Raw genomic sequence first — 17036 nt, 5'->3', positions numbered from 1 at the left:
TCCTTCCCATTGGCACTAAATTAAAGGCAAGATGTCCTTTAGAAATAATTTCTGTTCATGGGATTAACAGGTGACAATGCCTTCCTGCCTTACCGCCAGTGAAAGAACTTCAGTATTTAAGCACTTGAAGAAAAAGCACAGAAAGCTGGAGTTTTCTCTTTGCTAATGGAAAGAATAAACAAGTCTTCAGCAAACATATGGATAGTACTGATGCACTGGTGTGTCAAACAAGGTGAAAACTTGCAGCCTCAGCTCTCTCGCCTTCGGCAGTATTCTGTCATTGCCTTTTACACTGTCCCCGGGCAGACCCTGCATCAAGGCCAACGTCCTGAGCACGACTAAGTGGAGAAATCTAGGTGCAGCAAGCTCATGACTCCTGTAGTTGGGAGGTGAGGCTGAAATGGATATTGATGGCAGATTTGGTGTTGCGTAGAGTTTATTGTAACTCCAATAACCCCACGAAGGCTATGTCTATCAACTGTGGCCTCTGAGCTTCTGTGTAGGTTTTACTTGATCACCAGACTTGGGCCTGCCTTCCCTGTGGTGAAGCCAACAAAGATTTATGAGGCTCTGGGGAGAAGGAAGGGGCCAGGGACGTTGGCCACAAGGTAGAGTAAAGCTAATATGCCCTCCTGGAATTGAATCCACAACCCTGGCCCCATTCATAATCAAGTATAGCTAATGAGATGCTGAATTATAAGACTACAGGCATTTTTCATCTGTATTTTAAAAGCAATATCAGTGTTGCTGGTAAAATGCATGTCAGAAGCCCTCTTATGGGTGAAGGTCCTCACGACCAATATTTCATTTGAGAATCTGTCAGGGGGGAAATAAACGCCTACAATTTGTTTCAATAATTAGGCTTCAGATTTTGTCAGGCCTTTAAAAATGATGTATGCAAAAGGTACAGCAGTGCTGAAAAGATAAAAATGAAACAATTCTAATTTGGCCCCACAAGCCTAGGATTGCCATTACGTGTGTTCTCTGTGCTTTCCTGCTGCCATCGATACCGACTACGCAGCAGCAGCCCAACATCCAGGTGCTGCCAATTTTCGGGGCTGGCCTCAGACAACTCAGAAATCCCCAAGCTCTTTCATTACTCCGTGGGCCCCTCACCAGAAGTGGCTGATGGCTTTCTCCAGGGGTTTGAAACCTGGGAGGCCTGTTGTTTTCTGATGAGACTAGAGTAGCTGTTATGTTCTCTAAGGCCCGAGGTCCAAGTCTTCTGGCTCCCTCTAAAGAGTAATTGGTTTGGGAAGACATTCAGTTTTGAATCTGACATTTTTCACTTTGCTGTCCTAGACACAAGAATTTTTTTTTTTGCAGTGAAAAGTATTAGACTCGGAGTTGGACAACCTAGGTCTGAATGCCAGCTGTGCCACTTACCATCTGTTATATCTATACCACTTTAGACATAAAGTTAGACAAGCAACACAGTCCTAGCTCATTCTCTCCTGGACTTGATGGCAGGAGTAATAACAGAACTTACACCAGAGCCCAATGTCTCAAATAAATCTCTCTCTCTCTCTCTCTGTGTACCTACCTACCCTATCTGTGTACCTATCTTACCTTGGTTTCCTTTCTTTCTACTTTTTCTTTCAGCGACTCCTGAGGACAAGGACTTTGGCTCTCACATTCAATGCTATATCCACAGACCCAAATAAGTTAAATCCTAAGGTGGCAAAGTAATCGAGCATCATTATTGGTGAATTTTGGGGGGAAGCTTATAAAACGGGAGAGGGTTTCACACAGGGGTAAATGTGCTACCTTCTCCAAACTCTAGGCTAAAACTTTAGGCTAAGAACCTATAGGTGGAGCACCAGAATAAGTCAGAGACTGAGTAATGAAACAGCTCACTTCTGAGTACACTAAGGGAATGCATCAGTCCCCGAGAATCCTAGTGGGTGCCCCAGTGCCATCACAGCTGTCCTCCCCCACTTCCTCCTGTGGTGGGGTTGTTTGCTGGTGGTGTCTTACCTCAAGTGTCTGGATTTAAGAAAAGTATGTTTTAAAAAAAGGTATTTGTAGTCTCCTCATGAACAATAAGAAATTTGGACCGCAAAGTGATATCTTTAGGTAGGCTATTTACCTATTCAATAATCAAAAACAAAAGTAAGAAAGTTGACCCAAAAGTGTGTCATATCATAGTTTAGTTATGATTAGCACTTTGGATGGGATGATATAGATTCAAAAAAAAAATCTTAAGGACCAAATATAGACAAAACTAAGAAATTATAATAGGAAGCAGTATTTTTAAAAGCTTGTACTTAAGTAGTTGAATATGACCCGAGTGAGGAAGACTTGACTTTAGTGGTCCATGGGAAAGAGAAAAAAAACCAACCCTAGAAATTCTAGTTAAATGCAAACGTGCCGTTGGTGCCACCCCATAGCCGTTCTGATCCTAGGCTGCCTGTACAGACTGTAAAATGAGGTGGAGAGCACTACAATGCAGGGGAAGATGACCAACCGGCATGCTTCTAAGGCCATCGAAGAGGGTGTAGGTGCTGAAAACCGTGCTGGGGGGGGGGGGCAGTGCAGGGAAGAGGAATCTTCAGCCAAGAGAAGAGAAGACCAGGAAGGTGCTTCACTGCAGTGAGTGTGATCCAGAGTGCAGGGGGCAGAGAAGGTTTGATTTACTCTAGACAGGCTTCAGAAGAGAAACAAGGGCCAAAGCGCACACTCTAGAAGGAAGCATTTGGGTAAAATATAAGAAAAAGTTTTTCTTCACATTTCTGATGTCCATAGAAAATGCAGAACTGGAGCCCAGGAAAGAGGTCTCAAAGCAGAACAGAGGTGTGTGTGGGGGGGGGGGGGAGGTTGATCTTCCACAAGGAAACTGTGAAATCGGTCGGTGTTTCCAGTGTCCTTTGCTACCATCAGCCTGGAACTGTCACCCACACATCTGGGTTTCTCTTCACCCAGGGTCTCCATCTCTTCCCAAGACTCCTTTCTCTTGAACGCCTCTGTTGGCCTGCAGCTTCCTGGCCAGCAGACAGAAGGGGGCACCCTGGACTCTCAGCTTTAGCAAGGACCAATCCGATAGCCTTCAAACCCTGGAACACGACCTGAGGATGGGCGGGATGTCAGCAGCCCAAGGACATGGAATGGGTCTCACTGTATATACTCCCCTTTGTCCCTTTCAGTGCCCACAGAGCTGGCCTGCTAAACTGTAGAGTAAGTTCAGATGAGGGGTAAGCAGAAAGCGAAGAATCTGATGCCACCTGACCTCTGAATTGCGGGTGGAATGGGGAACCCCGGAAACCACCTAAGGCAGAGAGAAAAGTTACTCTGCCCAGCAACAGTGGACAATCAAGGGGTTTGGTGAAATGTACTGATTGGCTATTGAAGGGGAAGGGGCTCCTTTAAGGTGCAGAAAGGGCTATCTAGGGAGTAGCAAACTTTGTTACACATGGATAGCACCCTCACTGTACCCTTTTCTCCTTGCCTCTCAGCAAACTACAGGCACACCCCTCTCCTTCCAAGGCACTTGGGTCTGAACAAGGCATTCGAGTTCAACACACACGCACAGGAGGGCAAAGTGGGCAGAGCGAGAGGGTTGGGACCTAGTCTTGGTGCGCCGGAGCTAAGCAACTAGCCTTTGTTTGTGGATAAGGAGCAGGGTAGGGGGCACCCTCTCGTTGCCGCGGGCTGCGCGTCTCCGCTGAGTGCGCAGCACGGTGCGGTGCGGTGCAGTGAGGGGAGGTCCATCGGTCCGCGTCCGGTTCCCCACGCCGCCCCGCCCGCAACACGCGCCTGGTGCCGCGCTCGCCGCCAAGCCCCGGGCTGCCACGCTCTTGGCTGGGGCGAGAGGTGAGAGGGGTAGGCGGGTTGCTTGGTTGGTGTTGGCGCTCTGCAGTGCAGTGGAGTGTAAGCCCAGCTCCCTATATGGTCGGGGATTAGCCTGGCGCTGCTGAGCTGAGACAGGAGCCGGAGGAGGAGGAGGGAAAGGAGGAGGAGGAGGAGAGAAGAGCGCAGCAGCAGCCGGCGCACTCCGAGAGACTACCGAGGGAAGCAGAGGCTCGGGAGGCTGGGGCAGCACCGACGCCTTGGGAGCCATGGCCGAAGGGGGAGAAGGCGGCGAGGACGAGATCCAGTTCCTGCGGACTGTGAGTCTCCGCGGCGGGGCCAAGCGGCGGGCAGGTGGGGAGGAGCGCGGAGCCGGGTGAGGAGAGGCTGCGCTGCGCCGCGGCGCCCGGTGCCCTGCGCGTTCTCCGAACCCTTGGGCTGCAGAGGTGGACCAGCCACCCACCCGCGGGGTCGCCAGGGGCTGTGTGGGAAGGGGCTCCACCTGACTGTCCCTTTTCCTCTACTGCCATCTCCATCCCAGACTTCCACCTCTACCTCTCTCCTGACAACTTGCTACTTGATCTGAAACCCTGGATGCCCAAACTTCCAGTCAGGGCTTTTTCGTGTTTTTGCCCTGACCCAGAGGATCCGAAGTGCAAGATCTCGACCCAGCGTCAGCCTGCTTTGTCACCCCCAACACTGCACCCCAATCCCCTGCCTTGGAGGCTCCCCCGCGCACTTGGGGAACCGCTAGAGGAACCTGCGGGTCAGGGGCGAGCCTGGGGGGCTGAACTGGAGAAGCGGGCGCAGGCGCTCAGTCCCAGTCGCGCGGAAGGAAATTCACCCAGCAGTGCCCCTCACACGTTAAGCCCAAGTCCCCAACTCCTCCTAAACGTTACTTGGCTGCCTGAGTTTAAGAGTCGTGGCTTCTGCTGCTGTCCCCTTCAAGCCCTGCAGGACAGGGAAACCCCATTCTGTGGCTCCACGTCACTCAGGTCCCCTCCCTGGCACCCGAGGGCGCTGCCCTGCCCCAGATTTTAAGGGAAGTGCCAGTGGTGGGGGCAGGTGGTGTCTGTGGTAGCCACATCAACCTTGCCCTTTGAGTTAATGAAAAACCTTTGGCGGTGGGCGATAACCAGGATGAGTGGGGGGGCATTGGGGTGCACCTCAGCTCTGATTTCAGCCAGGTGACCTTGAGCAAATCGCATAATCCACTCTTCTTAGTCTCAATTTCCTCACGTGTAAAATGGAGAAAGTAAAGCCAGCGTTTCAGGATGATAAGGATTAAATGAGATAGTGAATGTCATAATGTTTTGTAAACTGTAAATTGCTCTAGAAGTGTTAGATCCTTTTATATGTGCCATCTAGCTCTCAGAAATTAGAATGAAATTCTTTCTCTTTCCCTCTCTTCTCTTTATGTACCCTTCTGTCCTGGTCTCTGAAGATCATACCTTAGCTCTTGTTCACCTCTCGGGCCATTTCTTCTTTTTCTTGAAGTGCTTCCTTACAATTATTTCCTTTAGTTTCTCATCCAAACATGAGTCCTCCATCAGGGCTGGGACTTGGGGCTCCTTCGGGAGACACAGTAGGACCCACCGCCCTTCTGACATTACAGAATTAGCTGCCTGATCAGCAGGCCCAGGCCCATCTTCCTCTCTCACAGGGCACCCAAGACGGTTTGCAGCCCTTGTGTGGTAAAGCCGCCCATCCCGTCCCCCCAAAGCCCTGTGGAATAATTCTGAGGCTTTCCTTTAACAGGCTTATTGGATGGGTTGGCAGCTCAGGTACTCCCTACTCTATGCCCTTCTCAATCATCCATTTCTTGTGCTTATTATTAGTGATCTTCTAGGCATTATTGATTGAATAAAGATCCCTTCTTCTGGATAGTGTCAGTGTTAAATAGGGGGCCCAGAGGGTCAAGTCAAAGTCCTGGTTTCCTTGAGATCCCAATCCTACATATTCCTCTTGGTTTCTGTGGCCACCGCCCTGATGTTTCTTCTCCATGGGGTCGTGTCGCTGGTTTTAAGATACCTGTCACCAAGACTTCCTGTACAGCAGTGGTTCTTAAATTTTTTTGTGTCTTGGGTATCCTGCTCCAGAGATCAGAGTGGGTGGGTTCCTCTTAAAGCCCATCCACAGTCCCCTGTGGGCTTCAAGGACCCATGTTAGAACCCCTGTTACAGGTAGGCTGCCTAACAGTTATGGCTTCCAGGGAAAGCTGGAGGTAAACCTGGGGTGAGTGACTTCAAGGGTGACGTTTCTGATTCTTTTTCTTCCATTAATCACCTTAAGTATTTTTAAGATGTGATCTTCTGTAACCCTGGAAAGCAGCTTAACTTCTCCGTCTTTGGCTGATTGGAATAAAATGGGATTATTCCAAGAAAATAGGTGAAGAAACTGAGGCACGAGAAATCAAGTGGCTTGGCCAGGGTTGCCCAACGAGTTACTGATAATCGTCATTAATTATAGTGATAAATCAAATTCCCACTACAGCCTGCCATTGAGCATTATTCCACAGGTTACAGTCGTACAATTACCAAGATGAAAACGGCTGCTTTCTGAATTCTGACACTCACCTTTGGTATCCATGAACGGAACCAAATGGTCTCGTTGAACCCAGTCACCAGAAGTTTTGATCTGCACACAATTCCGTCTTTATCTTGCTGCTGTTAGTAGATTCGGGAATGACAGGGCTGTGCTAGTAGAGGAATGTTCTCATCTGGGAGTACGCCTGGGTTTGAAAAGACGTTTCAGTTTGAACCTCTCCATTTGCCCATACCTCGGGGTTTCTTTCTTTCCCAGAACAGTATCTTCTAAAGCATTTTTGGTCAGATGTTAGTCACATAATGCCTCCTCCCTTTCTGGACCAGAAGGTGGTTGATACGATGAGGGACTGGAATCCTATCTTTGCAACCGTGAACTTTACAGGATTGCCATTCCGGAGAGCCCAGGCTTTCAAACCTTTTTTTTTTTTTTTTTTAAACCAGACCATGGAATAGCACTTGTGCCAAGGTCCTCATCAAATTGGTTATGGTGTGCTATTTATTGTGATAGTGACGAAACTGAAAGCACCTAGAACTATCACTGTCACAAAATGGGCCGGAGTTACTGCAGGAATAACTATAAAGTGTGAGTGGTGAGGCTTTAGACACATGCTAACTGGTGGTGTTCATCTTGGTTGCATCTCTTGATACATTTGAAGCCCACCTTCTCCTGGGGAGCAGGCTCTACACAAGGGGTTTGGAAGTGGAAGCAGATCACCATCTTAACTAAATGCTCCTGTACTCCAAGCCTTAAATGGATTCCTCATTACAGGGCAAAACTACGCGTCTTCTCCTGGTCTTTTGAAATCACGGGCAGTCATTTAAGTCAATGAGAGAGAGTCAGCCAGACAGACAGACCTGAGACTTTTCTCCAAGGCTAGAATTTTCCCTCCCACTGCTGCCGGCAGTGGCATCAACCTCCCTTCCAATTGCTCTTGCTGACGTAGCCAGTGTCACTGACGTGGCTCTGAAGCTGCTCAGAAGCAGATAAACCTGCCAGCCGCTGATCTGAAAGCAAGAAGTTACAGTGAGAAGAGTGACAATTACTCTATCTCCAGACAGTTGGTGGAGCTGGCGCCGCATCACGCGTGGAGAGTGCCAGGCAGAAGATGTTTTCTCCCCCAGCTTTTTCCCTGAGACTGTAGTACCCATTTAAAAAGAACAAACGGAAAGTCTCCAAGCCTCAGCTTCTTGTTTTTAACATATCATGCCTTCTCCTTGCAAAACCCTCTCCACTACAAAGTTAATTGAAACAGAACTCAAAGAGAGGTAGACATTTGTTTCTATTAATGTCCTATTAAAGATTGGTCATAGATGCCTAATTTAGTTCTCCTGGTAGAAAGTTGTCCTCCTCCATCTAAATTTGCATCTCTCAAGGGACAAGAGAAGGCCCTTTGGCTGAGGATCAAGACCACCCCCATGGTCTTGGGTACCTTCCCACAGCCTGCCCAGGACACATCCCTGCCTTTGAGCTGCAGCACTAATGTGAGCTCACATCCTTCCAGAGCACGTTGTCCCAGGTTGGGGTGACAGTGAACTTTCACTTGGTGGTGTACGGATTACTGCTTGCTTCTTCACTCAGCAGAGTCCATTTACATAACAGCTGCGTGATGACAGTGTCATGCTTTTGGTAGCAGCTCCTCAAGGAGGCAGGGGGAGGAGGTGGACACGAGTGACTTCTTCCTTCAGGGACGGTGGCTCAGGGTGACACTGAGCAGTAAGGGAGGGAGTGCTGGAAGGCAGGCCCCATACACCCAGGGGTGTATGGAGAGCCAGCCTGGGCTGTCCTGGTGAATTAGGTTTGATGGTTAAAATGAGAACACTCACTGTTTCCACATTCTGAGCCTCCCAACATCACTTCCCGCCCTTCTCAGACTCTTCCTTTGCCTTCAGAGGGCTCATCTTATTAAAGGGCTGTAGCTGGGCACCCAATATCTCCTCCTTTCATTCCCTGGTGGATGGGAGAAGGAAGGTAGATCCTCACAAAGAAATTAACTAACTTGTGTCAGGAAGACTGCATCGGCACTGTGTGTGTGGTGGGGAGGGGCTCACACCTGTAAGGCACTGATTGCCTACAGCCATTGGTTGTCCTAGGGGATTTTAAGCTGCTGAGCTCCTGGTGAAGGTGAAGGCAGTGATGGTGACTATGAACCTGAAAGTATTTGGAACGTGGAATGTGCTGTAGCTCAGTGTGAGAGGAGTGAGGCCATGAATAGGTCTGCAGTTGAAGTAGGTATGTCCGATGTCTGTGAATTTCTTTTTGTCAGTGCTAATACAATTGTGAGGTGAAACAAGGACACTTTAGGGAAATATGGTCTTAAAAACAATTCTTTATTCATTTTCCAATATTGATTTAGAGGGGAAAATATTCCTCAGGTTTCTTTGGGTTGATCTGAAGATTAAAAATGTTGAAGAAGAAAGGGTGAGAGTATTTTATTTGGAAAGCAAAATACTCTGAAGATTGTTTTTGAAGGACTTGTATTTAAATGGGCCTTATTATGTCTGTGCTTATTTGCCTCTTTATTTGCTTGTTTTGTTGTCATTCTTTTTTACTTGTTCCTAGGAAGGACATTTTTATCTCATAATTTAATTTTTCCTTTACCTTACTACTCAGAGAGATTTTAGTTTAGAAGCTACTGGTTTCCTCACTTCTAACTGACCTGGCACTCCAGAGTGATTTGTACCAGTCTCTTATATAGGCCCGGAGGTCTCGTGTGTCCGGAAACCAATACTGCTTAGTTCATTTCCCATAGTTCCCCACCCATACGAATCCTCCTAAATTACCTCTATCTTTAAGGTACCCATAATACAAGATTTATCCAGTAGGAGTGGAATGATGTAATTAAAAATTGAACTTAGAGGCAAGAATTCTTCTTTCTAGCCTTTGTTCGCTGTGACCTTGAACAAATCACTTAAAAGATTGAGGTTTCATCTGCCCCACGTTATGGAGATAGAACCTGCTTTAACAGCCTCACAGGTGTGGTGAGGGGCAGCGGTAATTTCAATAAATAATACCCCAAATGAGAGAGGAGGGTGTGCTTTTGGGGTTTTATCTCTGTGTTTTTGCTGCGCTAGGAGGCAACCCTACTTGTGACTGTGTCTTGTGGAAACACGATACTCTCTGCTACAGGTTCTCGCCTCCATCTTCAGTTGTTAGGTCGTCTCCAATGTTGTCCAGCCTCAGTATATCTATCTGGGAAATTGCTTGACTGAAGCAATTGCCAACCTTTCTCAAGTGATTTGACTAAAAGACTTGATTGAGAGGACAAATCAGCTGGTGCAATAACCTTCAAGAGGCCAGGTAGGTCTTCAGGATTCCAGGCACCAAACAAAGCAGTCAGTTGTTATTGTTGCTGTTATTATTTTGTCTTCTTAGAAAATAACCGAAGCAGTTATTTCCCATAAGATCACATTTTCTCTTTAAATCCCGTATCTCTTCCTTTCAAAGCCATCCCTCCCAGAGCCTCCCTCCCATTTCTCCTCTGAGCCCATTCTTCCTCTTCCCTAGAGAATCGGTACCAACTTCCCTGTAAACCAACATTGCTTTTCTGCCCAGGGATTTTGTGGCTTCAGTGATGTCTGTTTAGGGAGTCCAGGCCCTTGAAAAGTCCCTGTGGGCTGATGCTGGGTGAAGCAGATGCTTTGGTGGTGGGAGCCCAGCCAGTGCTGAGGCTGCAGGGCACCACTTCTCCCCAGGGAGCCACGTCCTGTTTTCAGGGCTTCGGACTGGCACCTTCTCAGCCATCCTCTTGTTTGTAAGTCAGTGGGGTGTTTTAGGGACAAAGACATTTCCAGCCACTGCAGTTTCCCTTGCTCCAGTGAGTTTTGCCATCATAGCACCTCTTCAGTTCAGAGCAAGGGAAGAAAAAATGCTGGCACCTTAGCCCTGATCCTGCTACAGGGATGGGCCTCGTGAGGTGCCAGCAGTATCATTTTTTTGCTCCTTATGTCATTTCTGATTCCTGATTGTTAGAAAACAAAGTTCAGGTCAGCTCCGAGACTGACGATGCAGTATTCAAAAATAAAAGAGCTGTGCCTCCTCTGCTCACATGCTCTTTCTTCACCTCCAGCTCAGTGCACATTGCTGACTCTGCAGCAGTGCACTGGGCTCTTGTCCTTTCAGGTGAGACACAGCCTTACAGGTAGGAGACACTGAGGCACCAGACCCTGGTTGTTTTCTTTTTAATTTTCATTCACCTTCCACCTTCTTAGACAGTGAACTCCTCATTGAATTGGGGCTTGTCTACTTCAGGAGGTCTTATTTTATTGGAGTCAGTGCCCCAAAAGAGGCCGTCCTATGAGCCATCCTTTCAGGGTGACGGCAGCTTGCTGCTTCTTTACTTTAAGAGTGTAAAGCAGACAGGAGAGAGCTCTGGAGGCAGAGTTCCTGCTGCCTGTGCAGAATCTTACCGGCCACCCACAGTTCCTCTACCAAGTTTAGTTTATTAATTCATGCTATGAGACCAACCAGGAGGTGAGCGAGGCAGCACAGGGGACCAATTGGAAGAAGGTGAAGGGATTAGTCAAAGAACATATAAGAAGGACCCACGGACATGGACAACAGTGTGGGGATTGACTATGGAAGTGGGGAGTGGGCTGGAGGAGGAAAACTGGGACAAGCGTAATGGCATACACAATAAAAAAAATCTGGGTTTATATCAATGTCAGTGTGACCCATGTACAGAGGCTATCATTCTCGTTGGTCTTCCTTTGGGGTAAGGCACTGACACAAGAAATTTTTTCTTTGAAAATGCTGAAATGCAAAATTGCTTGCTTGGTGGGTACCATCAATGATAACCGTCATTAACAACTAAGCAGAACCAGTTCCTGAAGGAACAGGAACTGAATTGGTGAAAGACATAGCACTTAGAGGTCCTCCTGAGAGGGGCAAACCTAAGTGAGCTCTGCTCTGGTTCTTGGAGAACCCTGGGTGGGCAGAAGAAGCATCAGGACAGAGAAGTCTGGGTTCTGGGGGTGGAGCCACAGAGATTCCATCTTCATCTATTTATGAACTTTGATCAGAGGAGCAGAATCCTCGGGCTACAGAGAGGAGAAAGTGGCCAACTTATTACAGGGACTGGGAAGAGCACTATTTGCATCTAGGACTGGTGACCATAAGTACTCTTAGATAACTCAGAATCAGAGACAACATTTAGAAAAAGGAAGTCTCAGATTTTTATAAGATGAGGTGACTCTACATCAACATGAGAACTAAGGTGCAGCCTTCCTGAAGTAGAAAACTGAGCAACAAAACTCCATTATCAGTTATCATATTGTTGATGTGTTACTCATCATATTCCAAGCAAATGATCCTGGACCCCTGACACCAACTTAGCACAATTCCTACTGCAAAAAATAAAGACAGAGAGAGAGAATGCCAAGAAGACCTCTGTATCTCCCAACACAGCAGATAGGAAAGGATCTTAGTGAAGGTACAGGGTTCTCCGCAGACCAGTGACAGGGCCTGCCATTTATTCTCAAATAATTTCACAGTCGAGTTCTCTAATGGGCCAGAGCAGGAGAGCTAGGCAGTGGGAGACCACAGGAAGAAATGGAAAGTTCTGCACCAATGGTACATAAATGTACACAATGTAGGAAGTATTGATTAGAACTGCTGCACTCTAAGCCATGGACAGATCCACTCTGTAATAATGCTGGGGCCCTTGGAGAGATCCCATTGACCACCACTCCACATTGAACCAAAATCTGAATCCAACAGGTCAAGTCAAAATAGGGAGGAGTGTGCGCCCCTCTTAAACCCTTCATCTCTGTCATTCAGGACACATGGCTGTGGTTCTTCACTTTAGCGGTGCTTCACCTCCAAGTCATCCTCTCTTCTTTCCAGGCTGGCTAGAAAAGTGGAGACCAAGAGTAAGTCATGGTGATGTCTTGAACAAATCTCACTTCTTTGCAAATGGCATTTTAGAAAGAAAAGCATAACAGGGAACATACCACTCAAGCAGGTAAAACTCAGCTAAAGGGTTTGCTCTATTTGATGGCATTCCTATTACCAGATACCTGTAGGATTGTCTGTTCACCCCTGGGTTTTAGTTCATCCATTTATAATTCATACAATGATGGTTATATCTCAGAGATGCCTTGAAAACAGGAGTGAAGAGTCTCTGAGTCTTTTCCAAGAGAACTAGGTATGTGTATATGGAGGGAGTAGCTTGGAATAAAAGTTGTTTAGTTTCCCGATCACCTGAAAAGGTTGCTATCAACATGAATGAACTCCAAACTCCTAGGTACCTGTAGATCAGAGAGCTCACAAGCTTAAACACTTTGGGGGCCAGGTGGGTAACTAAATGTGTGAGTAGGCCTCTCTTTCTCCCCACAAGGAGAAGTGGGCCTGGTCTACACATTCAAATAAAATTCTTAAACACTGCCAGCCAAGCAAGATGCATCTGCAGCAGAATTCTAAGCTGCCTACCGGTTTGCAGCCTTGGATGAAGCCTCAGAGTCTGTGTGAGCAAATGCACTCCCTAGAATGCATGAATATTTTTATGAGTAGGATCAGGCTCACAATACACATCAAGGTCCTTGGATGAAAATGTCAACGTAAATGACAATATAGCATTAATCACACTGTATAAGAGAGAGATAGGCAGGCAGACAGATGAATACGTTTAATAAATGATAGACTTGATCATCACAATCAATTCAGATTGTGCTAGCTTTTAAACACCTTTTAAAATGATCATATCGATATAGATACCATGAAATTTAAAGTAAGCAGAGTATCTGTTCAGCATTTATTGACCAACTTCCCTATGCCTGGGCCTGACCAAGTCACCGAGAGTATTGTATGGGTCAATAAGACAGCTTAACATTGAAATCCTCTACTGATTGAGGGTCAAGAGGGACCTCAGTCTTGTTTTGAGGTAGCCGGGGCATTAGTCACTTCAGGTGAAATTGTAACAATTAATTTAAATTTGTCATATTTCTATGGCACAAAAATCATCTTATTAAAATGTGTGACCTTGGGGACACTTACTAACTCCTCTGCCTGTTTCCTCATGTGTTAAATGAAAGTAATAATATTGCCTTTCTCAAAGGGTTGTTGTGAGGATCCAATGAGTTAATCCATATAAAAGTGCTTGGAAGAGTGTCCCACATATAGTAAGTCCTCAATAAATATGTATTGGCTATTAATATTCTCTCAACAAACAGTGGAAATATTGACATTAGTCACGCTAGCTACTCCAAATGTCATTGCACATTTGTTTTGTAGTTGAAAAGTACAAAGGGACAATACCCTGTCATTATCCCATGGTCTTGATTCCTGACATTCTGCTTAATGTTAGTGGGACCAGGCTTGTGAATGGCAATGAGTCTGGAATGGACATGTCCTCACAAGCACGGACTGATAGGTCGGCTCTCGGAGGGCCTACTCTGCAAAGCTTCTTGATGCAAATGCTAATTGACTTTCCCCCTAGCAATTTTTGATTACCTACATCGATGGATGGGCAACGTGATTCAGGGAATCCTGTACAAAAGCAGCTCATTGTCTTTGGTTTGGGAGGCTTTATTTTTCTACCCGTGTTTTAAATATGGAAATTTGCCTTACTGGGAATTATCTGTATTTTCAGCTCCCACTATAAAGATCTGGCCATGCACCTTCTCTGATTCATTCTCATGTCTGTGCTTATGAAACATGAACACAAGGTAAAGCTTTAGTGCCCTGTCCTCTGAAGGCCCTGCAGTGGGCAATGTCCCGAGCTTCTTATTCTTTCTTTGTATCTATTTTTAAATTATATTTTATTGATTATGCCATTACAGTTGTCCCATCCCCCCTGAATTCCCCTCCTCCCTGCACACCCTCTCCCCTCACATTCCCCCCCATTTAGTTCATGTCCATGTGTAATAAGTTCTTTAGCTTCTACATTTCCCACACTACTCTTGCCCTCCCCTGTCTATTTTCTCCCCACTGTCTATGCTACTTATTCTCTGTACCTTCTGCCCCCTTCTCCTCCTCCCACTCCCCTGTTGCTAACCCTCCATGTGATCTCCATTTCTATGGTTCACTCCTGATCTAGCTGTCTGCTTAGTTTGCTTTTGTTTTAGGTGTGGTTGTTAATAACTGTGAGTTTGCAGTCCTTTCACTGTTCATATTTTTTTTTTATTTTCAAGCTTCTTATTCTTACCCTCCTCTCTATCAGACATTATCCTCATTTTTTCCTTCCTGATTTCCATTAAATTAAGCTAAATAGTGTTGGTTATTTACTCACTATTAAGAATTTTCCCTTCCCTGAATGAGAGTAAATGTTTACCTAATTAGAATACTCTGCTCCTTGAAGAGTGACAGGTATGTAGGGTGTCTAGGTACATGGGCAAGCTAATGGCGCCTTGTTTTTTATTAAGTCACATCACTCTAATTGGCTCTTCATTTTCACTCATAAAGCTGGTCTCAATCACCAAACGGTTAATTGGGCTAAGTAGATGGGAAATTTCATTTAAAAAGTTAAAGTGAGATTTCCCTAAATGAGAGAAGATGGGTAGATTTTTGATTACTTTAAAAGAGAGAGAGAGAGCCCTGGCTGGTGTAGCTCAGTGGATTGAGCTTGGTCTGAAAACCAAAGGTTCGTTGGTTCAGTTCCCAGTCAGGGCACATGCCTGGGTTGCAGACCAGGTCCCCAATGAGGGCCACATGAGAGGCAACCACACACTGATGTTTCTCTCCCTCTCTTTCTCCCTCCCCTTCTCTCTAAATATAAATAAAGAAAAGAAAAGAAAATATTTTTTTAAAAGAGAGATTTTTTTGGTGTCAAATCTAGGTGTTTCATTAATTAGCAATAAATTTCACCGTTTTAGTTGTGGGTAGAGAACTAAGTTGTATGTTTGAGCTATTCCATCCATTTTAGCCTCAGTTTCCTGATCTACACAATAGTGAAAATCATACCTAATTCACAGGGAGGGTCAGGAGAAAATGATCAGACCCCAGTATTCTTCAGAGCAAGGCCCTATCTTATTACTATTGACTACCTCCTTCCCCTCAGCATCTGATAATGCCTGGCACTGAGGACCCTCCGAAAGCACACCCTATAAAGAACAAAATGCTATGGAGATGTCACACATGCACATCAGAACCTGAGCAACAGGGAAGTCTGATTACATATGTATACAGCTCACCATTCTAATCAAATAAAATTCAGATCAAAGTTATTCTGACATATTTTTGTACACAAATATTTTATTGGCTCTAATCAGGCATAATTGTATACGATTCACATAAATGACTATAATTAATGTAAATTTTGCCTAGCCAGACCAGTTTCTTCCATTGAATGTCCTACTTCTTTCCTGTTGTCAACCTTGAAATTGATGATTTCTCAAGTACCACATATTATTTTCAGATCACCATTAGTATTAACATCAGTGTCAATACTATTATCACATGCAATCTCTATTAAGAGAGTAGTTAAGAACTTCAGGTAAAACAGACTGAGGTGTGAATTCTGGATTCATCATTTGCAAGCTATTTACAAGCTGTGAGACCCTGATAGTTTTCTCCTCTCTAAAACAGGGATATTAATAACTTTTCATGTGACTGCTGAGATAATTAAATGTGGTAATGTTTGTAGAGCTGCAATGAGCACAGTTCCTGACTCGTAGCATGCATATTTTCTGTTCCGTGCTATAATATAGGATGTGATATAATACACATTTTGATGGTAGAACTTATTTCCCAGTGGCTGGGATTCCCTTTGCAAGGCCACTGGAACCCATGCTCAGCCCAAGCTTCTACAAGCCGCCTCAGAGCCCAAAGCAGCTGCTCTTCAATGATATGGGAACTGTCTTGTGGGGAGGAGAGTAGAAGATGTACTTGAAGTGTTTATTTACTATAATTTCTAACTCAACTAATTGGAAAAAATCTAAATAGCTCTCCCGCCTGCTCCCTAGAAGCCTTAGCCAGATAGAAACTTGTGGGCGTGCATGTGTTCGTGCTTGAATTTTTGAACTCACAAAGGTTGCAATCCCAAATCATGCTTTTAATGAAAACAGGAACCTGTGCCTGAGTCCCAGCTGTTTGGTAGGAGATGACAAGTGTGCTGACAGATCCTGGGGCTTTGCTCTGGTCTCTGGCTGTGCTAAGTGCATGTCACTCCTCCTCGTGTCCTGGTGAGGCTTCCAGAACACACAATAGAAGGCAAACATCTCATAAAGCCAGAAGAGGCTCCCAGGACTAATCTAAACTCCCAAAATCAAGTAAAAATTAAAAGGTAGGTTTATTGGGTTTTTAGAGTAAAAGAGATTTATGGTTAACCTCTCTTTGGCCCTGTGTTACGTATAATATGTCCCTGGGGAAGATGTGACTCCTGTGCCCCAGACTTTTATTGTCTGCAAGATGCATGGAATTTCTGACAGTCAAGGTACTCCTTTGGGTTACAGCATTATCTCCAAGGAAAATGTGTTTTCTGAGGGTCAGGGAGTGGATTCAGACGTTGCTATACCTCCTCTTAGATTGCTAGATTATCTAGGAATAAAACCTTCATCTGGTAATGTGACATTGGGGTTGAAAGATAAGGAATGGTCACTAGGGCACTGGTAGCTTCAGTGCCATAGTGGCTTACCCTGGATCTCCTAGAGAAAAGAAAGGCCACATTAAAAAAGGAAAAAAGCACCTAAAGGATAAGGAGCAAAAAGGCCAAGCATCACTGATTTTGTAATTTTTATCTTAATCTTATTTTGTAGCTGCCAGTATCTTAG

At 45.5% G+C, this 17036-nt stretch overlaps 1 protein-coding gene across 1 annotated transcript in view; it reads left to right on the top strand.

Moving 5' to 3' along the window:
* The first annotated feature begins 3905 nt into the window (after positions 1-3905).
* The window catches only part of RYR3 (ryanodine receptor 3), a 514231-nt gene continuing 501100 nt past the window's right edge, over positions 3906-17036 (top strand). The window contains exon 1 of the mRNA XM_053665407.1: positions 3906-4106. Coding sequence (XP_053521382.1) covers positions 4056-4106 — 51 coding nt within the window. The 5' untranslated portion in view covers positions 3906-4055. The remainder of the gene's footprint in view (positions 4107-17036) is intronic.

The sequence above is a fragment of the Artibeus jamaicensis genome, unplaced genomic scaffold (genome assembly GCF_021234435.1).
Source record: "Artibeus jamaicensis isolate MK-2021 breed Jamaican fruit bat unplaced genomic scaffold, CSHL_Jam_final contig_1132, whole genome shotgun sequence".
NCBI lineage: Eukaryota > Metazoa > Chordata > Mammalia > Chiroptera > Phyllostomidae > Artibeus > Artibeus jamaicensis.
Note: the sequence above shows the minus strand (reverse complement) of the source record. Positions and strands in the feature narration are given on the sequence as shown.